Source organism: Ascidia mentula, chromosome 7 (assembly GCF_947561715.1).
Source record: "Ascidia mentula chromosome 7, kaAscMent1.1, whole genome shotgun sequence".
NCBI lineage: Eukaryota > Metazoa > Chordata > Ascidiacea > Phlebobranchia > Ascidiidae > Ascidia > Ascidia mentula.
The window spans coordinates 7614434-7642401 of NC_138572.1; the positions used below are offsets into that span (position 1 = coordinate 7614434).

The 27968-nt window shown below is 38.0% G+C and overlaps 1 protein-coding gene across 4 annotated transcripts; it reads left to right on the forward strand.

Annotated features, from left to right (window-relative positions):
• Positions 1 to 27887, forward strand: LOC145909134 (CLIP-associating protein 1-B-like). 4 transcript variants are annotated; one of them, XM_082996448.1, is made up of 41 exons: positions 1 to 230; positions 612 to 752; positions 988 to 1066; positions 1406 to 1509; positions 2096 to 2263; positions 3574 to 3671; positions 4051 to 4121; positions 5061 to 5207; positions 5672 to 5758; positions 6152 to 6303; positions 6802 to 6947; positions 7331 to 7466; positions 8154 to 8284; positions 9314 to 9391; positions 10135 to 10223; positions 10382 to 10436; positions 10537 to 10598; positions 10781 to 10906; positions 12526 to 12630; positions 13777 to 13800; positions 14650 to 14769; positions 15480 to 15680; positions 16061 to 16366; positions 17180 to 17272; positions 18162 to 18256; positions 18536 to 18648; positions 19010 to 19147; positions 19388 to 19451; positions 20816 to 20979; positions 21337 to 21415; positions 21740 to 21883; positions 22438 to 22578; positions 23055 to 23170; positions 23829 to 23955; positions 24028 to 24117; positions 24459 to 24570; positions 24754 to 24965; positions 25491 to 25619; positions 25950 to 26159; positions 26545 to 26664; positions 26999 to 27887. In XM_082996448.1, the coding sequence occupies exons 1-41, from the start codon at positions 192 to 194 to the stop codon at positions 27062 to 27064; spliced, it is 4878 nt and encodes a 1625-aa protein (XP_082852574.1). In that variant the 5' UTR covers positions 1 to 191; the 3' UTR covers positions 27065 to 27887. The 4 variants fall into 4 exon arrangements, with proteins under 4 accessions (XP_082852574.1, XP_082852576.1, XP_082852575.1 ...); XM_082996450.1 differs by lacking the exon at positions 16061 to 16366; XM_082996449.1 differs by lacking the exon at positions 13777 to 13800.
• Positions 27888 to 27968: the final 81 nt, after the last annotated feature.

Here is a 27968-nt window from a genome sequence, read left to right on the forward strand (position 1 = left end):
TGCTTTGGACTGTACATTCAGTGTCTCAATGTTTTGGCAATGTTAATCATGGATGTAATGGTGTAACACATTCTTGTTGTGGATTAAATTCCTCTGAAACAAAGCTGCTTTGCCATCATTTTGTGGTGGAACTTTTGATTGCTCACTAACTTTGGTTGTTTGCTGCTCACTAAACAATCACTGTATATAAAATGGACCAGGATACCGTGCTGCTGGTTACGCGGGAACAGGTAGCACCATTAGCTGTTATTTGTTCTTGGATTTTTTGTTTTATTTGTTTTTAAAAATGCCATCACTGTTAAGAGAGTATAGACCTAATTGGAAAATGCCACTTACAGAATTTTACACTGTTGGCGACATCGTGGAACAGAAAGGAAAATTATTACAGACTGAATAAATTTATGTCAAATAAAACACATAAATGTGCAAACTTGCCCAAAAAAGTTTGTTATTTGTGTGGAGGTTTTTTTGAACGATTATAACGTTTTCGTATGTTAATGCAAATTAGCTAATTTATATTGCACAGATTATTGGTAAATTTAACATTTTTACTATTCTGGTAAGCAATTCACACAAAAACATGTGTTTACGTAACTTTTTATACAATTAAGGATATGAAGAAGCGAATGAATGGTGGTCAAGCACTGATAGAGTTTTTAAGCAGCACAGATGAAGACCTGTGCGTGTGGTCCAATATCGATAAAATTGTCGATGCCTTGTCAACGTATTGGGTTAGCTCCAGTAATTTTAAGGTATGACGACTGATTGCAAGAATTAAGAATTATTTTAAGGTATGACGACTGATTGCAAAAAGTATAAAATTTGGAGACAACTTTTCAGTAAAAACAATGCTACTTTCAGGATAAGTATCACCATGCTATAATGATACAGGGTATATACATGTTTTATTGAAAATTTGCCATGCTTGTAGTAAAGTGTATTCTGTTTTTAATTTCAAATAATAAATAAACTTTTATTTTTTTGCAGGTTGCTCTTCTTGGTTTGGACATACTTAGCTTACTGGTAGAAAGACTTCAGCGAGAATTTCAGCAGTATTACATTTTAAGTAAGTTCATATTATTACCCAAGTGTCGCAAGTCCCCATTACTCAAAGTCAAATTATAGCTGTACACATGTTCATTAGTGATTTGCCCTTGGGCTTAGAGGGCAATACCACATGCTTGAAATGCGACAGTTTTTGCAGCCACATTGCTGACAACATCAATAATATGATAGCAGATAATGTAATTCAGATTTAATTTTTGCTTAAAAATTTATTTATATTTTATTTTATTAAATCATGTTATATTTTCCTTTAGGGCATTTTTGATGGATAATAAATCCCACTTTTATTGATTATGTATATATACTGCTAACAATTACGCATAACATACACTTGTTGCAGTTCAAGGTGCATTGGTTGACCGCCTCGGTGACCAAAAAGATCAGGTTCGCGATGCCAGTGTTACACTTCTTACTAACATAATGGAGGTGGCCTGTTCACCACAGGTATTTATTGTATTGGTTTCTTGCAAATGTGTATTCACATTTCCAATCAATTTATGACAAAAGATTGCAAAAATTGATAACTAGGTTTTAGGTTGCCAAGATTTTGTTTGTTGACTTAGTTCCTTTCGAGTGAATAAATGACAGCTTGGTGTTGGTATGTCAAACACACGAATGCCAGCGTTGTGTCTATTTGAAGATGGTCACCACACTTATGTGCGTTAAAAAAACTTTAAGAGTTTTATGTTGAAATAAATATTCCCTTACCTTCATTTCTGTTTACATGAGAGTAACAGTGCACTTGATTTTATGTGTGTGGTAAATTTTATTTGGCGTTGTAAAATATTACAAGGGAAAATATAACACAGCAGTATTGTATGTTGGCAAGCCTTTTTATCAAAATACTTCTATAAATAAACATACTGATAATAAGGGTCATGGCTCTGTGATAAAGTGTGGGGAAAATAATGCAGAATATTGAAACAAACTGGGTGTATCACATCAAATTAACCAGACCTTAGCCATATTATGAAGCTAGGTATTCATCATGGCTATACTCCTCACATGATATTTATATACTTGTCATCAGTATTTGTTCGAGAAGCTGTCGCCAGCTTTTTCTCACAAAGTGTGGAGAGTGCGAGAAGGGGTGTGCAGGCTGCTGGTTGCCACAATTAACAGATTTGGAGCTAAATCTCTGTACCTAAGCAGGCTTCTACCACATGTTTGCAAACTTATGAGCGATCCACATTCCCAGGTATGTAAACAAATTCTTGGCTAAATGTTTTTTTAACTGTTTTTTTTTTCTTTTCATTGAAATTCCATTAGAATGACTAAGAGATAAATTCTTAAGTTAAAACTGTTTCACATTGTGGCAAAAAGCCCTTTCATCATAGAAGAAAGCAATTGTGTTTTTAAAGTCGTATATCATTGGAAGGTGCATGTGATCCTCCTTTCAGTACATGCTAAAGTGTGCATATGTCACTATGTTTAGCTACAAAACCTAATCCCGCATGGATAACAAACTTTACGGTTTGTTTTTACCTTGCTGTCCCCAAGGTCCAGGCATTTTCAGGCCATAAATGGGTCCACAGTTGCAGCTTTCATGAATTATTGATTTCAAGTCTGTGGCACATTCTGGGGGTGTTACATAAATGTGTTGCATGATGCTAAATCCTTGGCAAAATCCTTGCTTTTATGGAGTTTAATGTATATACCATAGATCTATTCAAAAGTTTGTAATAAGGGAACTATAGGTTGGGACAGTTATTATTTTTTAAGGATTAAATTTATGAGTTTATCATAAACTTTTTGCCTATAAATTATGACTTGTAACATGCATTCTGAAGCAATTTCTGCATTTCACAAGAGACATTATAGTTGCACATCAAATCGTGCTAAAGAATTACATTCAATCAATTATCATTGCAAAAAACAACTTATCTTTCAAAAGGTATTTGAAACCCTTCTGCACACAATTGTGACTGAATACCATTATCAGTTTTGTTGTGGGACGTTTTAATAATGGCCCAATAGTAGCAGTTTAAATCAGGCCAAATCAGCTGCCCGGGTCCATGGGTAACAATTGGAAGTTATTATTGGGTGAATGTGGAGTGGCGTCCAGCCTTTGTTGCGACTGTGGATTCCTTTTCTCTGCTTTCCTCTCTCCCACTAACAAAAGCTCATACACATTCTTTCCCCTGTGCTTATACCATCGCGGTTTGCTCTCTCTACGAAGTTTAAATCCCAACCACAAACATTAATATTGTTTTGGCAAAAAGGCCTGGGCACCTGGAATGGAAAACTGCCAATTTTATTTGTATTTTTGTGGAATTCAAGCTGATTAATTTCTGTCAAACCGTTTCTAAAACACATTTATAATGAATCAAGGCTGTGGCAGCCCTTGGTACTATTTGTGTTAAATATTTAACCAGTGCTCTTTACCACTGCTTTGGTTTCTTTGTCACCTTTAATCCAACAAGTTTGGCGTCTGTCCAGTGTGCCTTGTTTTCACCTCATGTTTGTTAAGTCTGTTTGGTCATTTGCATTCCATTGGTGTTTTTACAGGTTCGAGACAGTGCCATGTCCACAATTGTGGAGATATATCGACATGTTGGCGAAAAAGTGAGACAGGATCTCGCCAAGAAAAACATACCCCCATCCAGGTTGTTTTATGTTCCTTTAATTATAGTTTAACAACCATTATCTGCTGTAAAAATGTATAGTACTCAAAGGAATGTGCTCTCTAATAGTTTCATTGTCATTTTGCAAACGTGTTTGATTTATCAAGCAAACATATATAAATTTATTTTGCACAAATTTATTAACAGATTACTAAACAAATAGTTATCATGTAACTCATTATCAAGGATAATAGCAAGTAACAAAACCAAAATAAGGTTCTTTTGGGTAAATTAGTGCTGCATGCATAATACAAAACATGTTAGATTATGCTAAAAGACCAGTTACCTGTTACCCATGTGAATATAAAATCGGTTTTGGGTCAATCATATATACATTTAACTGAGATACTTTTATCAACAGACTTAATGCCCTTTATGAGAAGTTTGATGAATTTCTAAGGTCAGGAGACATGGTTGTGGCCTCAGACACTGGTAAGCATTGAACAGAGCTCTCCCTGTCCTAATTAGCTTTCAGCAACAGATGCTGAATCATTGATTTTGTGAACCAAGTGGGAAAAGCAGGCCTTGTAGTTGTTCCACTCTCTGCCTTTGCTTTCGAGGCCACTGTTATTTGGATGATAAACACCAAAATGGTTGCATTCAGTATAAAACCACTTGACTTTGAACTGTGTTGTTAATACTTATATATACATGTATATGAAATATATGAAGTTTTACCCAAATCAAGGAATTCTTGATAGTCTGTAAAGTATGGATTGAGAAAATGTATGTATCATGATATGTTAACAAACAGCTATTGTCATGACACTTATTTCATCTAACTTATCTTGTTAAGCTTGTGCTATTAAATAACAGAACTTACAGAATTTTTACAACTTTTATAATAAACAGCAAAGCCAATGAAACTAGTTAAATTCAATGTTAGCACTTGTTCATGTTGTGTGGATATTAATTATGTGCAACAACCTGCAAATAAAGTTATGATTTCCATTTTTAGCTCCACGAAAAGGTGTTTGGATGTTTAAGTATTTTTTCCACAATGTTTGCAGTTACACAAACTTGTTTTGCTGTGTTCACTTGTAGCAGCTTCACCCTCTTTAACATGTCTTAATTTTCTTGCTAGTATTATTTGACGACTTACATATTATTTGGAAAAGCAACTTTTTTGTGTTGTTTTCAAATTATTTTTTTTACCACTTAACTTGATAAATTTGGTTGTGTTCAATAATTCATCTGCCATCACCGATCGGCTATCTTAATCTTATAAGTAGCTTTTTAATGATATTTTCCTACACCTTTGTTTGCTGTGGTGTTAGTAGGCAATTGCAAAACGCAGTACGAGCTTCCTTCACACCTTCCTTCAAATATACTAGCATGACCATGTGACCAATTTTTCCTGTTTTCATGCAGCTTCACTGGCCAGCTCTACTGGCAGTTTCGACTCTGGGGATTCCCCTTCTTCTGCTGGCTTAATGAGACCTCCCCTGACCACGATAGTGGCCAACAACAACAATAGCCGTAACATTGCATCGAGGGCTACTCTGAGTGCAGTTGATGGTATGTTTGATGGGGATATTATGACCTATTTACTGTTTGTATTGGCTGGCAACCAACAATGCTGCAGTCCCTCATTCCAAAGTTATGGTGTATTGTTGGTAATGGGATTGCCATTTTGGTTCAGAGTTGGTCCATCACAAAGTTATGTACAAACTGGATTCATTTAGTTTTTGACAAAAGCATATTTCTTGTATATGAGTAATATAATGTCATGTACAAATCAGAATGTGGGTGTATGTTTGATTTGCCATTGGCCAGATATTTCTAGGAATTCTGGCCAAAGCGTGACAACATTTTCAATTGTAATTTGTTATGTCTATTTAAAGCGTGTTGCATTGAACAAGAGTCATGTGGGTACCATTATGGAAACTTTAATCAACTAGTACGCTTTACTGCACTACTACCTAAAAAACTTACAGTTCCACAGGAACTGTCTATGATTAATGACATTATTTACATTTAAGGGCCGGCACGGGGTTCCATGGGACCGCCAAGGCGGTCGGTAGTTACTGCACAGCCACGGACATCAACAGTGACCAGGTCAAATGCAGGTGATGATTCATTTTCTATTCACACCTCTGGTGATCTAATTGTGACCCCTATGTGGTGACAAGGACCAATTTATGTACAGAGAATATAGGAACCTGGGTTTTTAATGTGTTTAAGTAATGTTTTGGAGTCTTACATTAAACCTATCTATTTTAAATCTAATATATATTTAGTTTCTATGGCAATTTAATGGAACAATGTTAATATTTATGGTGTAATTATTGTTAACTAATAGGAACATGGGTTTTTAATATGTTTAAGCAACAGGACCTCGCTGTGCAGTCTTACATCAAACACAAATATATTCTGTATGTTCTCATGTAAGATGTAACTTGTGTTGAATTCAGCTTTTTAGGGCTTTTTTGGTTCCCTAAATCATTGTGTTATATAACAAGGTGCTGTTGATGAGGAATCATTTACTAAGGATTTCGAAGCCAATCTCCCAACAGTTCGATTATTCAGTGCAAGAGATTTGAGTGAGCAGTTTGCAAAAATCCATGCCACTTTATCCAATGAGCAGAAAGATTGGGAAGAGAGAACTAAGGCTGTGAGTAGCATTTCCATATTCTGAAGTTTATGTAAAAGTTACAAATGCTATCTTGTAAATCAATTCTGGAAGTAATTCCCCATTCTGTTGAAATGTTGTTTTATAGCTTTGTATTGTTTTTTTAACACTGATGATGTCAAATAGGAAAGCTGGCACATTTTAATCTGTTTATATCATGAAGCAACAAGGCTCAGATTGAAGTCAGCAGATTTATTTGTAAAAAATCGATTTCGCTTATGTAAGCATCGTCAGTTTCTGCAAAAATTATGTAGTAGTAACAATAAAAGCAATAAAATGCACACAAAAATCACCCTTGCAACTGAGAGTCTTTTCTGTTGATAAAAGTTTGCTTGTGATTTAAACACTGTCCCACATTTTTGTAGTATTTTCTGCTAAATCTGTTACTGAGTCTATGTTAGCCATAGAGACATCAGGCAATTTGAAAAAAACAAACTTTCATCTGTCTCACATATATTTGATTTATTTTTAAATCCATAGCTGAAGTCCTTTAGGGCTCTGGTAGTGGCAGGTGGTACTGAATATGATGTATTTTACCAACACCTACGAGAACTGGAGCCCGCCCTGCAGTTCAACGCGAAAGACCTTCGCTCACAAGTGGTTAGAGAAACATGTGTCACTGTTGGGTGAGTGAGTGGAAGGAGACATAGCATTCTATGCAACCAACTCCATTTTACAAATAGTTTCTGTGGATTCTTGATAAACAACTTAAAGAGTGAAATATAGAATTGCCCCTGCAAAAACCAAATGGGTCATGGGAAATTTTTGCTTTTGAATCTCTTTATCAAAAAATTTGATCTAAATAAGTCAAAGAAACTGATGACTTGTGGCAAAATGAAATGATTGTTGTCTGTACAATTTTCCAAGTTCAACAAAAAAGTTTCAAATTTCAAAAATATTGTTATTCAAAGTTACATCAGATGACAAGTACATCTTAGTATTTGATTGCATTCTAACACTCACACAATTTGTGCTCTTGTACTTCGTTTTAAACTCATTTTGTTTCTAGGTATCTTTCCACCCGTCTTCAAAACCAATTTGAGCACTGTGCTTGTATTCTGATGCCTACACTGTTCGGCCTGATCGCAAACTCTGCTAAGATTATGTCAAGTTCAAGCATAATGACCCTGAGAACTATACTACAGGTATAACTCACAATGGTACTGTATTACCATTGCAGTCAAGGGCCGATTTTGTGAGGCTGTTATTAAATTATCCAAAGTTCTTTATGTATTATCTGCCGAGGTTTAGATACCATACAAAATTATTTTTACTGTGTAATTATTAGAGAGATGCCAATGAGTCTGTATTGCACCACCAGTGGTACAGTAGAATTGCTCCAAGCACTGCAGTTTCGCAAATGAGAAAAAAACAAACTATTTGCATGATATCGCGCTTTGGCAGCCATGTATAATGATATCATCGTTTCAAAAATTTTGTGATGACTAATGGAAGTAAAAATTGAACCAACATGTTGACTGCTAGTGACAAATGATGTAAAAAAATTATGCACATGTCAAATATTTTCTTCACACTTTTTATCTATTGTTGTAAATGCTGCTATTTTGCCATGGAGGATCCAGTGCATTATGCGAGAAATGTGACATGAATTTTAATACTCATAAGAATTGCATATTTTACAATGAAATGAAAAATACCATGTTTATGTTTAAGCAAATGCCAATAACCAAAACCATAAACCTGTTTTTTGTTAATATTTTAAGAAAGCAATTTTTTTCTTTAAAAAGTACCTCTTTGCAACAGAATTTGAAAAGTATTTACTGTTAAAAGCCAAAAGAACATTGTCATTAAACCCCCTTTTTGTGTTTCAGCATACACATAGTCCACGTATGGTTCCCGTTATAATCAACTACTGCACTTCGAAAACTGTTTCCATCAGACGACAAACCTATGCCTTCTTGGGTGTAATCTTCCAGAATTGGGCAACTCAGCTGCTTGAAAGGTTTGAAATTCTTAAGCTGTGTACATTTAGCTGCCTTAAAGGCCCCTTAATGCATTTAGCGAGTAATTAATTACTTCTAGAGAACTTACCAGGCAGTGGTAAGTGGCTTTGAAAGCAGTCATATACGTACAGCACTACTGCAGTAGTTTGGACAGCCAGATATTTTGATAGTTTATATTATACTTTTTAAAAAGATAGAATAGGTTTGTCATTGAAAGAGAGGATAGTTTTTTACTTTTGAACAATAAATGTTTTTAATTTTTGAGCTTGTTATGTTGCTACTGTCAATTGACAAGATGTCATTTTCTGGCTTTCTGACAGCTCTGTCTTATAAGCATTGCCTGAGGCTCATAACTTAGCATGTAACCACAGAAAAAATGCAGTTAACCTCCATGTAAACCCACCATATGGTGTAGCACTGTTTACATATTCACAAGTTGTATTCTCCAGGTCAGTTGTACTCTTTCAGCCTGATCTTTAAACTTTGATGAGCCTTTATGATGTTGTAAGTTGTGTTTTGAGTAAACTCATCTTTGTGTAGTGATGAGCTCGACATAGTGTTGTGATATATGTTACATAGCTGCCCAGTGGCTTCCCTCCATTGTCACGACTAGAGAGACTCCTCTGTAGCATTTTTCACATTGCGGGCCTTTGAGGTCTTTATAAGCGAGACCCTCTAACGCCGCAAGGCAAACACTCAACCTATAATGGCTATTGTGTACAAAACAAGGGCTAACAAAGGCCACTGGGGTGTCAATTCAATATTGTGTTGGGGTTTAAATCGAAATCTACTCAATTGATGGTGTGTTTGTGGTTTCGTAACACTGCCGCGATTTATGTGCTCAGTGGTACCAGTTTTTATACCTTCAGTTTACTTTGTCAGCACTTTCATTTAGAAAGTTTAGTTTAGTACATGGTGTAGATAGTGCCGACTCTCCAGTCAGTTTGTTATGGAAATCACGACTGCTGGTGCAGTTTGTCTTGTATGCAAAACATGGAAGAATTACTGAACAAACTTTTTCCTGGCAGACACGCCACTCAGCTCAAGGACGTCGTCTATAAAGGAATAAATGATGCGGATGCAGAGGCAAGAGAAGAAGGCAGAAAGTGAGTAATAACTGGTGTTCATTGATTGCAAAAAGTTGGCATATATGAGTTGTACTGATACTTTGTATGGATGTTTTCTATTCATGTGTGTTTTTTTAACAACTTTTCTAACTTCCTTATGGTTTATAATAGACTCTGTTAAATCAAATTTATAATACTGTATTATAATTGTGCATAGTTTGTGTAATAATACTTCTTATACACATTGGTGTTAACAGTTACTTGTAAAACCATAAATACAGAAGTGAATATTACATTTAAGTCTTGGTATTAACTAGTGATGTCTTGCGCCGGATCCGGGTACCCGGACCCGGCCGGATATTGACCAATTTTCAATACCCGGACCCGGCCGGATAATACACTTGATTTTACCGGATAGTTGGGAAAGCATTTTTGTCCTAAAAACGGACAAACATTCGCAAATTACACGTTTTTTGGGACCCGGTCTGTGAAACTCGCCGACTTCCGATTTTTCGGATGTTTGTTGTTAAGGTTTTTTCTTGACGTCTTATACCATATTATTAAATACCCACGTTTATTTCTTCCACTCATGATAAGCTAACCTAAACATAGCATTCTGTTTGGCAATCAAACATTTTTGCCATACCGATAAAATACACGAATCGGTGTTTAACAAACTGCCGGATCCAAATTATCCGGCCGGATTTGATTGATAACTATCCGGATCCGGCCGGGTCGGATAATTTGCAACTGGGAACATCACTAGTATTAACTTTTTTTAGGGCATGGTGCGGCCTCCACCAACATTTTCCCATGGAAGCGGAACAATTATTTGCTACTTTAAATCCGGCCCAACAAAAACTTATCAAGGGTGAGGCGTTCAATTTTAAAACCCTTAAAAGATCAAAGTTAATTTTAATCAAGATTGACATGCTATCTCAACTCCGTGACTGCACTGTTCTTTATCTTTGACAAAAACTTGAATCTACAATCTGTGGTGTCAAAACTAAATCAGTTTTTTGTCCACAGGTAATGTTGGTGTATCGGTATCCTTGGATACTTTGCCAAAATCTGATTACGTCAAGTAAGTTGCTCAGATTGTATCTGTTTTTTTATATTTCGTTTTACTGGTAAATTAATGGCTTGTGCACTCAATGCATTTTTTATATTTAAATGTTTTGTAGAAAACCTAGGGCCACAATTGCAACCACAACAGGGACAGCAAGACGAATTCCACCAGCTCGGGGTAAACTTTGTAATTGTTTTTCTTTTATGCTATGTCTGTGATACCAAATTATTACTTGTAGTTGTTAAATTATAATATGCTAGTCACACAAAACCATTTTAATTGCATTTTGTTTAAAGAATAAAGCTGTTGTTGTGTTTGGTAAGTTATGTATTTATCAAAATTCGGTTTTGTTCCTCTAGCTCCACCCAGTGCTGGACTACGCAGCATGGCGCCTAATTCCCGCTTTATGCGATCACGCTCCGACATTGACCCTGCAGCAGCACAAAGATCAAAGATGAAGGCTAACATTCGGACTTCCACACTAGGTAAGCACCCCCCATTCCATTGCATACCTTTCTCAGTTATGGCACATAATATTTGTCAAGCCACTTGCTTTATTTGCTTGTATCATGGCAACTGTTGACCAATATCTGAGCATGGGCAAAGGTTGTTACGCATAATTGGTTTATATAATGAGATTTTAATCTGCTGGGTTCTTTGTCAAGGAGTTTTAACTGCAGTGGGTATGGGTTACTCATCAGTACATTCAATTAGAGCAGAATATGTCATAACTAGTCTTTATAAGGAGCTGTGCAGTTTGAAATTAAAAACTTACTTCGTGTATATACACACTGAATGGCTCAAAATCAATACTTTTAATTTCATTGCATGTATTGATGATTGCTGTGGTGGTATTCATTACCACTCTAATAGGCCTCGTTTAGGCATCTTACCTTACCAAAGTTTAAAATGTACACATGGAAATTATAACTCTTATTACTTTCATGCCTCTCTAGTATCACATGGTTCGGAAACTAGAATTAATGACATGCCTCTTAAATCGAGGCCCATTCGGAGCACTTTGCCGGTGCTACAACGGACTAAGTCAGTGCCTCGTAAACCGGCAAGTGACCCCGGGGGGTACATGTCTGACTCTGATGCCGGTATGGAAGCTTGTGCGTTCTTTTATGTTGTAAACATAGCAGCTATTTGGTGTGATTGTTATAAATACTTTTTGTATGTCTACACGTTGGATATTGTACTCTTGTTAAACTCAATATTTGGCCTTAAAGTAAAAGAAAATGCCTTAAAGTCTTCAAATAATTACTTAAATACCATGTGGAGATGTTTTTCTGTGGTCATTCCATTGTAGAAGCACAAATTACTGTGACAGTAATACTGTCAACATTATTTGTTTCCTGTACATTGTACTTTATTCGTAAACATGTCGCTGTCAGAATGAAGTTCACTTTGAGAATTATTAATTTTCAAAACATAAACTTATTCTTGAACCATGCAGGTATAGGAATTGGATACAGGCGTAGATATATTGGTATGGAATTGTTAGTTTGTAGTGAATGTGCGACTGTGCGGGCATGAAATCAATGTTGTTGAGCTTCATATAGATCGACTATCAATTAAAAACAGTCAGACACATTGACATTTTCATGTGACATATAATATATGCACGTTTTCACCCAGTGAACTTGATGTTACATGATGTGATGCAGTGCCTTGCAATATTACACTTTTTTTATGGCCAATAATTGCAATGTATTATTTATGTATATATAATCTTCTGTTCGTTGTCAACTTGTCCGAACTCCTTGAGATGTTTCGGAGGCATCTGTTGTAATATCCAGAAATATATAAGTGCATAACCTAAATAAAGTTATTTTGGGGTTCTGTGTTTGAAAAATTTTGGTACATACCATTTATGTAGTTGGTTGGTCAAAAAGTTGCCCACAATTACTTCTATGTTATTTTTTGTTCCTTAATTCCATACATTTTGCTATCATAAACCCTTGATAATGTGGTTTTAACTTCATTATTTTAAATGTGTATTGACATTCATGTTGCTTTGTTGAAATTAAACATCTAATATTTCCATTTTTTGTTCTTGGGTTAATATGTACAGATTTATGTAAATTGTTTTGTTGTCCAGGTCGGGCAGGCAGAACTGCAAAACCACGCATGTCATCCACCACTTACACAAATGACTCTGCACAGGCCAGAGGCAGACAAACTGACAGACCAGCTGTATCACAACGTTAGTGCTTTTATAGTTTACATTGATATGTGTATAGTGTATGATGGTTAAGTATGGCAATTGTTTCCAATTGCAAACCCACCTGTTTTTTTTTTTGAAAAGGACAGGTAAAATTTTGCAAAGACTAGTTTTACTTGGTTTCCGATTCAATAGTATTATGTTCTATGGTCACTAGTTATATACTAGACTGTGTTTAAAGTCATTTTCCCTTTCCACAACTATTTCCAATTTCATGATTTGGTTTCGAGCTGAAAAGATATCACAGTACAAAGTTCCACATTGGCATATAAGAAAAATATCTGTAAAATACATGTTCATCTAACCTTCCAGTTTCAGTTTTTACTTTCTTTGATCCTAACTTACTTTGTGTTCTTTAATCCTATTCCTCTAGGCAAAAAATCCCTTTCTGCTAATCCTTCTCCTGTCCGTACTCTTCCCCCACAACCTAATTACTCCTCCCTGCCACGAAGAGCCAAGAAGCTTCTTCCTCCTAAATCTCATCTCCATGTCCCTGATTCCCCCAATCAAGTGATGAAGAAGCAATTGCCTCTGAAACATTCTCCCATTGATCCTAACTGGCTTGACTCCAGGCTGAAATCATTACTTGCCACTGAGGCAACACCTAGTGTTTGCTCCTTGGACTATAGCGATGTGGATGAGGAACTAATGTCTTTCAACACTCCTCCTCTTCGTAACAACATTCCTCTTCTTGATGACTCATCACTTTATCACAGTGATTTGTGTATAGAAGATGACTTGTTTTTGAGAGACGAACAACAGTTTTACGATGCTTCCACTTCTAAAAACCTGAGCAGCAATTTTTCTTTCCATTCTTTACCAAGAGCCAAACGACGTTTAAATTATAATCGATGTTTCAGTCCTGCTCTGGATCAGAGGCCACAACGTGAGCTTTTTATTCAATATATCTTTTCTTCTATTTTCTCTTTTTCACTCTGTGGGTTGGGGATTTAAACATTTTTTTTTAATAAACTCAACTTTTGCATCTTTGACAAGCATTGCACTCCAGGCATATCATCTGTACCATTGCACAAAAACTATGCCTTGTGACCCTGACAATACATGTGACGTGCATATGTTTGCCTGTCATTTTTTGCTAAACATACTTTTTCATTTTTGCGCTCCCAGGATCATTGTCAGCCACCAGATTTGGTAAGTGACATTGGTATGTGCTTCACTGTGTGTTTGCACTCTCTGTCTGCATGTTATTTCAAGTATTGGCGTCCTTTGCATGCCATTAAAATTCTCTCAAAACATGTTACCACTGTGGTTGGCTGTAGTTTTGTGTTGTAAGGTTTGTGAATTGTGATGTTGTGAACGCCAACTGCCATGTCGACATTAAGATATAGTTTGTCATAACTAATTACCCCTAACACTTGGTAGTCTTTGTTATCTGGAAATGATTAACCTGTTAACAAGTTTTGTGAGTGGTGTGCTTATGTGTATGTAACCCCCTTTCTCTGTTCTATTATGTGCCAATATAACTACTATATATAAAAGCAAAGTTAATATTGAAACTTATCTAAATGTTGTTTGGATCTTCTGCCAAACTGTGTGCATGAATTTGATGTTGTAATTTTGTAACTTTCCTTACACAAAAATAACGCGCAAAATTACTACCAAAGGCAATAGGCTGCACTATTAGACCTAAATTTTAAGGCATAATTATGACGTATGCAATGTGGCAAAGAATATATCAAACAAATAACAAACATGTGCATCTCATGCCTTTGGATGGAACAGCCCAATTATGCCATGACTTACAGTTCAAACTAAAAATGTACCCTGTTATTCTAACATAATGTCATAGTTTTGAAACTGTTAGCAGATTTAAGTTTTGTAATAATGCAAAAATGTTTTCTGTAATGCAAGCTGTGAGCCAACTAACTACATTTCTCTACGTACAAGTTTACAACTTTAACAAGTTGATCTTTTATATTAACTAATAAAAACCCACCTATAGATTGTGCCTCTGTATTAGAACTATATTTTTGTATATAGCCGGAAGTCGGTCCAATTCACCCGGTGCACAGAGAAAGCTTTATGGAATGGTGCAGACGCCCACCAGAAATAGCCGTCTTTCCTCCCATGGTTCAACCAGGGATGCAAGTCCAGGAAGAGGTAATTAATGCTTTCTATGTGTTCTAATTTTTGCTTACTTTTGTTTTTGTAGATTAAAGTGTAGAAATAGTTGCAAGCTATTAATTTGTATAGAACAAGTATGGCAGAATATTGGTTGTAAGATAAATATTTTATTAATTAAGAGAAAAACTCTAATATAGAAAAAGAATTCTTACATCACAGTGTTTAAAACATGCATTTTGTTGCCTAAATGATGGTTGAAATAGTTGATAATATAGTTCCTTGGAAGCATGAACTTAGTAGAATGATGTAAACATATGTGCATGGGTGAATATGTAAGTATTAATGCATATATACAATTTGTATGCATTTTCACTCACTTACATGCAAATAATTTGGTGATATTTAACACAAGGTATAGTTGACAAAATAAAAATTTAGCAGCAATCAATCAGCATACTTTATTGTAAGAATATTTAGTTTATTAATCGGTCTATTGTAGCCTACTTTAGACAAGCAGTTACTTTATGCCCTTATTATTATATTTATTTACCTAAAACAGGTTAAAATTGGCAAGTTCGAATAAAGCAAAAATTGACTTTGCAACTTCGGAAAATGCAGTGCCTAAAAAAAGAGTACAGCCTGATTTTAATGCACATTAAGATATACACTACATACAAAAGCTCTATATCATCAAAACTCTCCTATGGGTCCATCTCCTCATAAGGTTGTGTATATCCAATTCCCAGAGATTGACTCAGTATTTTATGGGACTCCTGCACGGTCCACGCGGACCCCACCCTCCTCTCCGACCCCAACGCGGCGCTCTCGGATACCAGTGTCCAACTCACGCACAGGTTCGCGCGCTGGGTCCCGTGTTGGATCCAGGGCTGGGTCCCCCACTGGTAGCCGCGGGGGCTCTCGAAGTACAAGCCCTAGTCGTTACAGAGGTAAGGTTTGGGGCGCTGGGTTATTAACGCTTGGCTTTCTGTCACATGGACAAATACATCACATCTGTTGTCAGTCTTTGCATGGGTGCATGTGGTGCGGTTTCTGTTGGTATTGTGTCACTTTCTGGGACCCAGTAATTGGGTTGCTGTTGTAATTACGTTTATGTTTTGTTAATTTGGGTTCATGACATTATTTTCATAAATGAGGCATAGACCCCAATCTATACTGGAGAAAGGAAAAGAATTTTCAAAATTGTCTCATAAATTAATAAGCTTATGTTACAAAATTTCGTCAGATCTTTTCGAAACCTTGCGCACTCCAAACATGTCTAATCGTATAAATACAACGAAAAAGGGTCAACAAATGCTTTTAAACAAAGATGACACCCACGATTGTGATGTCATAAATGATGACGTAGCCGAACCGTGGCGGCGACGCATGTCCTTGCCTTCCACACCTTCGACCGCGGCCGCGCGGCCTGCATTCCGTCGTCATCATTCTTCTTCAACCTATCCGCACTGTGACACTCCTACGCGGCGCAACCGTCGGCACTCGACCAGTTCCGGCGGTGCCGCGGAGCCATCTTCGGGACCAAACGACAACTTTCTTAACGAAATTTGCCTCCGCTTGTATTGCCACGCGCAGGGCAGCTCGGTCGGTCAATACAGGGATAGTCTGAGAAGAGGTATTCTGTCGCGGTAGATGGCTTTGCGTGTGGGCAGCGTAGTTGGAGTAGCGGCTTTATGTTGACGGGACGTGCTTCATAGTCACGTAGGATACTAACGGGCACCTGTTTAACCTTTGGGGACCATCCGTACCTGTAGTAGGCAGTTGTGACATTCAAAATCTCCTTGGGAAAAATGAATACATTTCATAACTGTAGACTTAGCTGGATCAAAACCTGACCGAACTCCAAACTAACAGTACGTATTTTGATGAAAATCTGCCGAAAACAGATGTTAAAAATAAAATAATTCACATTTCTTGTTTTGTCGAAATATATGGTTTTGATGTTCGCCCTTACTAACCCTAAGTTCATTTCATGTTCGTGCGGGTTACTTCCTAACAACTATACAACCATTACAACATATTACGTTTAATTTACATTGCCCTTCTTGTAAAATAAATAACACACAAAAACTAAATCCACATTCAACTAAATATTGTGCTGCTGTATCAGAGACAACAAGTCATAATTCACTTACACAACCGAAAAAACTGTTGTTGTTTTTTGAAAAAAAATGCAATAAGTACCAACGGCAGAGAAAGGGAAACTGAAAAACTGACAAATTTGTTTTGAAATGACGAATGCTTTGTACTGGTGGAACCCAAAGTATTACATAATTCCCTATCCCCTAACCACCTAACAAGTAATACCTGTCGGCTGGCGAAAGATTTGTCACCAAACTTTCGCACTTGGGTCTTGCTGCATGCTCACAAAACGCTAAGAAGTAACCGCTGACCACGCACTTTCTCCACGTTCGATTTGTCTCCCCAGCACCGCCGTCGCGAATCCCGCGCAGCGAGCCAATGTCCCGCACTCGAAGCCGAGTGACGTCATCACAAGTGAGCAGCCGCGATTCGAGTCCAGGTTTGTGGCTGGAGTTTACCCAGTGATGTGGGTAGGCTTAACCGCTTGCATTCAACGGTGTCTTCTCATGCTTGACGGTCTGCTGTTCGCTTTTCGCACGAACAACTAATGTCATACTGGCGATAAAGCCAGATCTCTTCTTGCCTTCAAATCTTGGCTTGCCTGTGTGTGTTCATAGTTGTGTTTTGTTAATTGGGTGGGTTCCAGGCGGAGATTCTTTGGTAAGAATTCCATTGTGCAATGTCTTTCCTAATGCCGAAATGTGACAATTGCATGTAAGTTGCTAAAAAAGATTTTGTCTGTAAAGATTTGTCTGAGAAAATGATATTTGTCTCTTCTGTGAGCAGCAATGATTAAACACAAGCGTGCAATTGCAAAAAAATATCATACAATTTCTCGTGTGATGACATATCCAGTGGTGTTTTGTAATTCATTGTCTATTACCTACATGAGATCGGGAATTACAAATAATTGTAATCTGACTGGATCTCAACTCATACTAGCAATAACTATACATGACCTTTCCTCCAACTAACAGCATGGGTCGTTGGCTGTCAACCTTACCCATTCCAATATCTGCAGTCATTCCCATTACAGCTACGTTGCCATTTCATGCATGTTCATCTTGTTGTTTATGCAATTATTTCATTATTACTAAACTCTTAATTTGCTGACATTCGCATGCGATTCCAAGACATTGCAATGATAATGCCTTGAATGTTTTTACTAGATAATACAATTTTCAAGCGCTAAAGTTTATCTATTGAGCATCTTGTTAATAGTAAATGTACATCACTACCTTGTTTGACTGAAAATAAACTACAATAAGCAGAATGACTTGAAGATATTTTCTTGTAAAGATCCTTAATTTACACATTTGTTCGTGCAGGTCGCAACGCCTCAAACGTATCAAACCACGGGATCCCGCCCATGAGAGTTTTACCCAAAGGCAGAGAAGGTGAACAGGCAATTACCGACGCCCTGGTGAGTAACTACAAGGAGTGTTCCAAATCAATTGTTTGTTCCGAATTAAAACAGATAACCTAGGAAAAAATGCGTAGTTCTTTTTTGCTTGCTGGCTGCGCATATACTGTGTCATATTTTTTTTTTATATCCATGGCTTGTTTGAAAACTTCGCTATAGCCAACTGGTTGAGAAGCATTATTCAGCTCAACCTCCATTAATATCGTCAAGAGCTTCTACCCGTCCTTGAACAAGTTACTTTCCAATGTCTGGTTGTCGTTAACTCACGAAATTTTGTAGTTAAGGAAAAGGGACAAAAAAGCGGGGGGCGACGGGTACGGATTGTCTGACAACGATGACGACATGTCTGATACGTCGAGTGTGTGTTCTGATCGTTCCTCATCCTATTCAAGGTACATGACCTCCACTACCATATAATGAATCTGTTTTTTTCACTGATCGCAACAAAGCCAAGTCAACGGAATTTGCAATCATCGGCTAGTTGCATAAACTATGGTGGTTCTTAATAATTTTTTCCTGGCGCACCCCTTCGATGACGTCAGAATAGTCGCGGACCATTTAGATTTTTCGAATTCTGCTCCTTTTGTGATCCAAGTCCAGGGGGCGCATCACAATGCGTCCCTGTTTTCCATATAATTTTGTACGTTTTATGCTTGTAAAATGCGCCTTATTTGTCCGCTCTTGGATCCACCACTGGTTTTATTGATACATATTGAGCACGTACTTGTTTTTTATACGACTGTTTGTAATTAGGAACGGATTAAAGCGAAATCAGCCACACACCGAAGACATCGTTGAGATTCTTCAGTTGTGTCAGAGTGGATTATGGACCGAGCGGAAAGAAGGCTTAACAAGCTTGCACGCGCTTGTGATCAAGAGAAAGGAGTTCAGGTAACTTAACTGTTTCTGTTACACCTTGTGGCACATTTCTTACCACCTAGACAGTTACAGTACGAACACGATACCTAAAAAGTTTTTTAAATGACAATAATATAGGTGTTGTTTTTTGTGTGTTGCGAATAATTATGTGGCTAATGAATTAAAACTGGATCAATTTAAAACCAAAGGCCCCTGGCAGGCTGTCAATCGCTCACCGTATCGATATAATTATACATTAAATTTTTTTTTTAGTCGAATGCATCTGAAAAAGATCTTAGAAATCTTCAATCGTATGTTCGCTGATCCGAACGGCAAGGTATGCTGGTTCTTTCATCCTATCTCTATGTCCTGAATATAATGTAACAAAAATTATGAAACTAATGCACTTATACCACAATGTGTTTTGTACTGATAATTTGTATGTATTGCAATACTGTTTTGTAAGAACTTGACATTGTAAAACAAAAACTTCACCAAAACTCTATTTTTTTTCTTTTTTTCGACCAACAGGGGACAAAAAGGGTAACTAGCAACCTGCATTCTACGTGTGTTGTCTGTCGATTGCACATTAGAATGTCAATAGCAATCATATTCATTTTCTTTTGTTCTACCAACCATTCCCATATAATCATGTGCGAAATCCAGCAATAAGATAATGGCAATGGTTTCCGATCTTGTATTTAAAGGCTAATAATTGTCAGTGCGATTAAAAATCTGTTGAAATTGCTTTAACCAAACAGAGAATTTTGTTGATCTGATTAAAAAGCAATGGTACAATTCCCGCAATGCTGGTATAAAGCTTTACCAAGTTTGTTTCAAATCCAAAATCAGCTTTTGTTACAATCTACAATGTATGTTTCTTGATCACAGTATTGTTAAGTTCACAATAGAACAGGAGTCGGCAACCCCTGGTATGCTTGCCACCAATTGTACGCAAAGTGATTATAGCACTCCAAATTACGTGTTTATATTCCAATACTGTTTGAAATTATCGCAAATGTTGGTACGTGGTGAAGTCACTTACGTTATGACAGAACTTTTAAACTGCGTTCTGTAGGTTGCCGATACCTGCAAGTTCCAAAACTTTCATTATTAACGTTCAGTGTCCTGTAACATGCATGTATCGTGTTTTACAAGTTTCTTTACATAGTTAAAGCGCCCTCAATCGCCTTCACCTAACGCCAACATCATATAAGCGACAACATACTATTTGCTCAACGTTTTAGCACATATTTAACGTCATATATTTTCAAGCAATGTTAGTAACATAATATGTAAATGTTGATTAGTTGATGCATGCACTCAAGGCATATTGGTTTTGAATTGTATATTTGTGACCAAAAGCGCATTTGTTGCAATAATCGATAAAAGTGGCTGTAATTTTGTTTGCATTAAGGACATATATAAACCGCGTTTTTTGGTAATTAAAATCCGCAAATCAAACCTTAAAATGCCTAACTAACCTATTGGCAGACGTTTAAATAGATTATGATACACCTGTTGTAAAATTAACCGTGTTTTTGTTTGGTTTGGGGATTGCTTCCCATTCGTAAAGCAAGCAAAGCTTCAATACTAAACAGCGAAATATTCTGTGCCCTTTACCTGTCCAACCAACAGGAAAAAAAAGACTAATAAATCATTACTTGTCCCTCTAATCAGGAAACAAACTTCTGTCCAAAGGTTTTCAGTATGTTTCTGGAGGTGCTGCCCGACTTTATCACCAACTACAAGGACAGTATACACGACTGGTTGTACGTACTTCTCACGCAGCTCCTCAAAAAGATGGGTGCAGACTTACTGGGCTCAGTGCAGTCGAAAGTAATCAAAGGGCTACAAATTACCAGGTGGAAAAATCGATTAAAAATGTTACCTAAAATTTGTTGTTCGCACATTATTTGATGAGAAAAAACGCGAAACATTTAAGCAATACAATTTTTTTGCATCGTTTTTTGCTCCTAAAGTGTTTCTCTGCTGTCCAACCCTTTTGTCCTGGTCAAAAAATGTCCACCAGAAGACTCCCTTGTTCCAACTGATTTTTTTTCATTCGTAGCAAATTAAAAGTATTCGATATTAAGTGTGCAAATTTGTAGAAATCGATTTTTCAGAATAACTCACTACTTAATCGTGCTCCCATCCTTTGTAAACGAAACTTAAAGTTACAAATTATTCCGGCGGATTGTGACATTATTCTTTTTCAACAGAGAGAGCTTCCCAACCAGTTTACAATTCAACATCTTGTCACGTTATATCGTCGATCAAACCCAGAAACCGAGCCTAAAGGTAACAAATTCACAACTTTCCGCTTACATCAGGTTTTACACATCGCCGAACGTCACGAATCAAATCATTTTGTTTTTAAAAAAATAATACCATACTAAAAATACTATAGTAGTGATGAATTAAGTTATGAACAAAAGCAATAAAATGACGCAGTCCTCAATAAAACCACACAGGTTATCGAGTCAAGCGCCCATTCACGAACCGATGAAAAGTTGACCATAGACACTTGCACAAAAACAATGGCCAAAAATAGGTTCAGTCGTACTCCTTTTTTATTTCTTACCTAAACGATCTAAATCTTAAGAAAATCACCACGTTCCCCAGATCAAGGTAGCATTGTTGCACTACATGCTCGAACTCACTTCTATGATGGAAATGAAGGAGATTACAAACACTAGTGACACCAGACTCGCCGTTTCCAGAATTATCACGTGGACGACGGAACCAAAGAGCCACGACGTCCGCAAGGTACGTCATAAGATTAAAGCGCGGTAGCTGAAGAGCCAGTACTAAGGGCTGCCACCATGTCACAAGTGTATGAACATGCACCGCACCAAACGAAAAAAACATGTTTAGCATTTGCGTACTCACATTTTAAAAAAAATACATGCAACAGTATATGAGCAAAAAAAGCCATATTAATATTGGCAAGCTACAGACAGGGTGTGTACACGGTGTGCCTGCTAGTGTAAAAGCAAGCACAGTGCCACTGCAACAGCTGCACTGATGAGACCTCACAGGTCGAAGCAGTGCGTGTACACACCCTGTCTGCAGCTTGCCAACATGCAACAGTTTTTGAACAATTTAAACAGCATTGTGCGGTGCTTTTATACTGTGCATATGTTTGCCTTGGCGTAAGTTTTTGCATTTTGGGGCATTTATATGCAATGTGTGCCTGCTAGTGTAAACGCTAGCGCAGTTCCACAGTCAACAACTACACTGACGAGACCTCACAGGTCGAAACAGTGTGTACACCCTTTTCCGCAGCACTAAATAATCATATGTAATCACTTTAACTTCAGGTCGCCGAAGCTCTCGTGATCGCTCTGTTCGATTTAAATGCTTCTGTCTTCACAATGATGATACGAGTCTTGCCAAAAACCTTCCAAGATGGAGCAATGAAGGTCCTTCACCAACACATGAAACTCAACGGCGACACTAACGTACGTTTTCACGGTTTTCCCAGCATACTTTAAACTTGTTACAGAAACTTCGCCACTGTTTTGGGAACTCAGTTCGCGGAGCTTAAAGGACCGATTTAAAATAAACTGAATCCATGTTTGTGCGAGTTGATAGGACATTGTACCTCCTGCAGTGCATTGCTGGATACATATTTCAAATGTGTATTTCTAAGTCACTACACTTATGGGATAGAAATGATCCTAGGCGTAGAAAAAAGTTATAGTATTTAATTGACTTGTGGCGAGTGTACATGGAGTAGTTTTTTCTTATGTACAACGTGGTCCATCAAATTTACACTCATTGCAGAGTTAATGTCTTTGTATCTATATACAATGCCAGGTAGTGTCTAAATAGACAAAACTTATTACCTTGGACAAAGTCTTTCTGTAACAATACCACTGTACCACGTACATCTATTACACAATCGTAACTTGCCGACTTTTGGCTACTTTAACAGACCACGCAGACGGACAGCGGGGGAGGTCACGTGATTGGAAGGGCGGCAGTTTCACCGACTCGAAAAGTCGTTTCTCCTCGTGGAAGTGTGGGAACAATCGACCTCATGTCCCCCAGGTAAGCAAACTTCCTACTTACTGCATGGTTTACATGCTATGGTGCATTGTGAAATGCAGAACTTTAACGCAAAATGTTGTAGAAAGCTTATACAAGACCGTGGACGTGTATTCTCCATTCCTAATCACACCTCAATTACTGATATGTTGGTCTAAACCACTCGATATTAAAACTTATTTTCGCGCCCACACAGTAACACTCAGGACCTGTAGCCCCCAAGCAAGGTGGCCCATAGTGCCCGTGTGTCTACCGTTGAATAACTCTGGTTTTATTTGAAACTCGCATTAGTTTTGTTGGATGTTTCAATAAAACCTGGCGCGTTTGAACAATTATCACACAAACGAGCAGAATTATTTAATTATTAAATCACATCACTGCCAGCTCTAAATGCCTATGGCAAGCTGAAGCCAAACAATGTTTTAACTTTCTGTGACCTGCAGACGACCTGCAGACAGATGGCCACTGTTTCGATCTATATGGTTTCATCAGTGCAGAAAGGTGCGACTCTTGTCTGCAGGCGATAAGGCAAAGACTCCACTTAATGCATTAACCGCATTTTACACAATGGCCATTATTTACGGCGAAAAACAATTTGAAACACTGCACTACGTCATTGCGTGAATATTCACAAGGCCCCAAACAACTCTTGTGTTTTCAGAGCCAGCATTGGTTCAGAGAATATGAATCGTGATGAAATAACCGAGAACTTCAGGGACATAACGGCCAGTATACAGAAACTGCGACTTGACAGTAGCGCGGACCTCGTTGATACTCTGGCTATGAAGGTACGTTGACAGTATGCTGTAGATACAGCATTTGGTCCTAGATGCGCCGTCTTATCGCATTTCTGTGCGCAGCATAACCAGATTCCTTCTCCAACAAAACCCGGAATCGGAGGTTCCCCCGTGTTCCCGCCGCCACTGAAGCAGTTGCAAAACGCACCCCAGGTAAAAAATCAATCAGTAACGCAGCAGTTGATTGCTTCGCGAGAATGAGCCTGTTTTTATGCATAATCATCATAACATTGGCAATTTTGGCTACGCAAATTCTTCAGAACTTGTAAAAACTGTTGGATTTGTGGAACGTATTAGAGGGCAAGCACTATACCTACTGAATAGCTGTTCCTAATCTACATACACCAGGCGCACAATTAAATAGGTTATACGGAGTAACGCTGTATAGAAAGCATGATGTTGTCATAAATTCAACTTGCCAAACCTCATTGTCAAGGCCAATAGCATGCACACATCTCATTAGATGATACATGAACTTGACACTTTGTGTGAAGGTAACGCCGAACAGGAACAACAAATATAATCCGACCCAATATTCTGATGTTGGTCACTTCCCTATGTTTAACAAGGAAGCCCTGTTTGACGACGACGATGGTTTTGCTGATGGTTGGTGAAATTTCCTTCATTTAGCCCAGTTTGTTTATTGGTGTCATTGAGATATCGTTTATTGTTGAAATTTACAGCACTTATATGTGGATATTTTTTTTCTCTTCCCTTTATATGTGGATAATTTTTTTCGACTTGAGAGGTAAAAGCGAAAAAATGACTTCAAAAAACTCCTTTTCATAGAAATCTCACTCTCAGAGCCAGATAGCAACATCGGCGAAGTGGCAAAGGCGCTATCTACCGGCGACAAACAGCGCGCTTTGGACGACCTTTCGAGGGCGCTAAGGAGCAGCGACGCCATGGACGGCATCGTCGCTTCCCAACAAGTGATTCAATGGGATTTGCACTTTAACACCATTCTTTCCGGGGTGTTAGAGATACTCAGAACGGGAAACGTAAGTATCAGAATAGTGTATTGTCAGAAAAAGGGGGGTTGCAATAACGGAAGTTATGAATATGTTGGCAGTGAAGCAATGCGGTTTTGTATGCGTGTAGATAATGTTGATGTCATTGAGTATGATGTAAGTGCTCTATGGAGATGTAGTATTACCGAAAGCATGATTAGTTTTATTATAATAGGTGTTTGTTGTTGTATACTGTGGTTTTCAATCAGCTGCAGTCAAAATTGCAACAAAACGTCTCATGGAAATACTTTTCCCCCAAAAAGCACAATATCGAACAGTGGGATCTTTTAGTATTGCAAAACTACGCGTATAGTAATTTGAACAAGAAACCCAAAGCTAACATGCTAGACATAGAGCAGACGTATCGAACAACGCAGTGTACATCATCAGTGCTAACTATAATTATACTTATTTGTAAATTACTTCACTTAAGGTTTTTGCCCCCAAAAACTACACGTATATTCGTTTGTAAGTTGGTTCCTCCACTAATCGTTATCCTCTGTTATTTTTCTGTAGTCGGAGTTGCGAATTACGTCACTCACCGTTTTAAGAGAAATGCTTCGTCATCTTTCCAACCGTTTCAAGAGCTTCGCCGAAATCACCATTATCCATGTACTTGAAGCCCACAAGGACGATACTTCGAAGGTATAAACCATCCTATATTTTTTCGTACTGTTAATGGTGATAGACAGTGTGCCATTTTTGCTGTGCACTATCTATCAGGTGTCAAACATGCGTAACTTTTTTTATGGATGATGCTTTTAAAACCTGTTGGCAAAAAAACTTGACTGAACAACGTGGAATTTAAAACAACATACAACTTGTCCAAGCTTCGAAAATATTTGCTACTTTTCTGGGCGAAAATCAGTCCGCGTGTCACTTCTAGGCCTTACCATGTCAATAGCTTTACCATTGTTAAACCAATAATTATCGTATCATAATGGATCTTAACAACGTCATAATGGTATTGACCAGGTTGTAAAAGCGGCAGAAGAGACGGCAGGAGCACTGTGTTCTACCCTTCCACCAATCCTATGCGTAAACGTACTCAGCCCTCTGACAACGTCGCTGGGCGGCGCAGGCGCTCATGCGTGTCTTCGTATGCTCACGGGCGCCATCAACCGGTGTTCGGCGGATGAACTTAACTCCCAACTGGTGGCGGGCATTGTCCCCGGCGTGTTAAAGGTATGTGCAAAGCAGCATTGGGTAAGCACTAGACCCATATACTGAGCAGAAAACCTGATCGGGATTCGTGCCTAGGATATCCTGGGTTCAAATCACAGTGTGGAAAAAAATGTATTGTTGTCAGGCTGTTCAAGCTTTAGTTGTTGCAACAATATCCACAAAACTGTGTTCAGACACCTAGTCGTTATAATTTCAGTCCGTATGCGTCTATGCTTACGTTTTAAGAAATCCTCGCTCTTTTCAACACAAAAACTGCATTGAATGTCTACTGTGGAACACAGAGCTAGTTTTTTTGTAAATGTAGTGCTGTTTCAGACCAAGGTTCTTGATATTCGACTTATAATTCAAATTTATCAAGTGAATAAACTTTATGTTCTGATTGCAGTGTTACGACAATACGGAAAGCGGGATCCGCAAAGCTGCTGTATTTTGCCTCGTCGCGCTTCACCGCGTAATCGGCGATGAGGAACTGAAAACGCATCTTTCTTCTCTTTCCGGTCCAAAGGTGAGACAGAAAAAATATTCACTCGCTCTTTTCAGTTGGTTACAAAATTAGGCTACAATTATTTCCTATACAAACGCACATCTGTATAAAGTTGGGACTAAATGTGATGCATAATGCACCTCTAGCAATTTGCAATGGTGTTTTGTTAATCATCAAGTTAAGGTAAACTCTATGACCTATAATATATATAATTGCTTGCAGAAGAGTAACAATGCAGATAATCTGATATATTATTGCAGCTACAATAGTTGTATAACATGGTGGTGAAAATGTAAGGACATGGCGTCATTGTATTGAAAATCATGCCTAAATTTCCATGTTTTCATTCCTGCAGAAGCGACTGCTGCAGCTGTACATCGAAAGATCGCAGGCCAACGCGCCGCGAAACACAGATGTGTGAGAACCGGCGAAACAAAATTAGAACTCTCCACAAACCCGAAGTAACGACGACTCCACAACCGCATTTCGCACTTTATTATCCACAAAACGGCGCAAACACGAAAATTTCGGCGCCGAAGCATTTTTTTCTACACTATTTTTATCGCACGCTTCGCTGGTGATGACGTCATCTTCGATCGGTGTTTACGTCACAATGAACTTCGCGTGCGTTTCCTTCTTACACGTAGCCAGTTGCTCTTCCACGATCAAGAAAACGCCGCTGCTTGCAGCGGGAATTCACCTTTCAGCGCTCACATGATACAAACTCACGATGATCACGTCGTGAAACCCCCACGCTTTTGGGGCGTTTAGTTGCAAAGGTACCACCACCTGGAACCCACAACGCATGCGCTCTTGCCATACGCCGCCGTGGTCGTCGTTGTGGCGTCATTAAAGTGACGTCATCGTTGCCAGGTGACGGACGATGACGTCACAAAAAGTTCTTCCGTACCCGAATGAACGATACTCGCATGGTGCCCCTTCTATGAATTGCATTTTTTGAGTTTTTTTCTACAACCGATTTCACGAAAGTGTTTCCCGAGATATTTTTTCCAGGCCCAGTGTTTCCCGAAAAATTAGTAGAGGGCCTCTTGTGTTAGCAACAACCGCTGACGCTGGAACCAATGTTGCAAGTCGAGTAGGGTGATAGTGTACGACGTTCCTCCGCCAGAATGTGTGGAAGATTTACACCCCGACAAAGACAACGTCAACCAGCAAAACGATTTAAATTTTTTTTGTGACGTGTTTTTTGTTTTTTATTCGTTATCCCGTCGTCTGCTTCAAAATAAAACAAAGCGGAAATATTTGGTGACAATTTTTGTGATTCGTAGAGCATTCCGACCTTGCTTGCTGCTACAGGGGGTCTC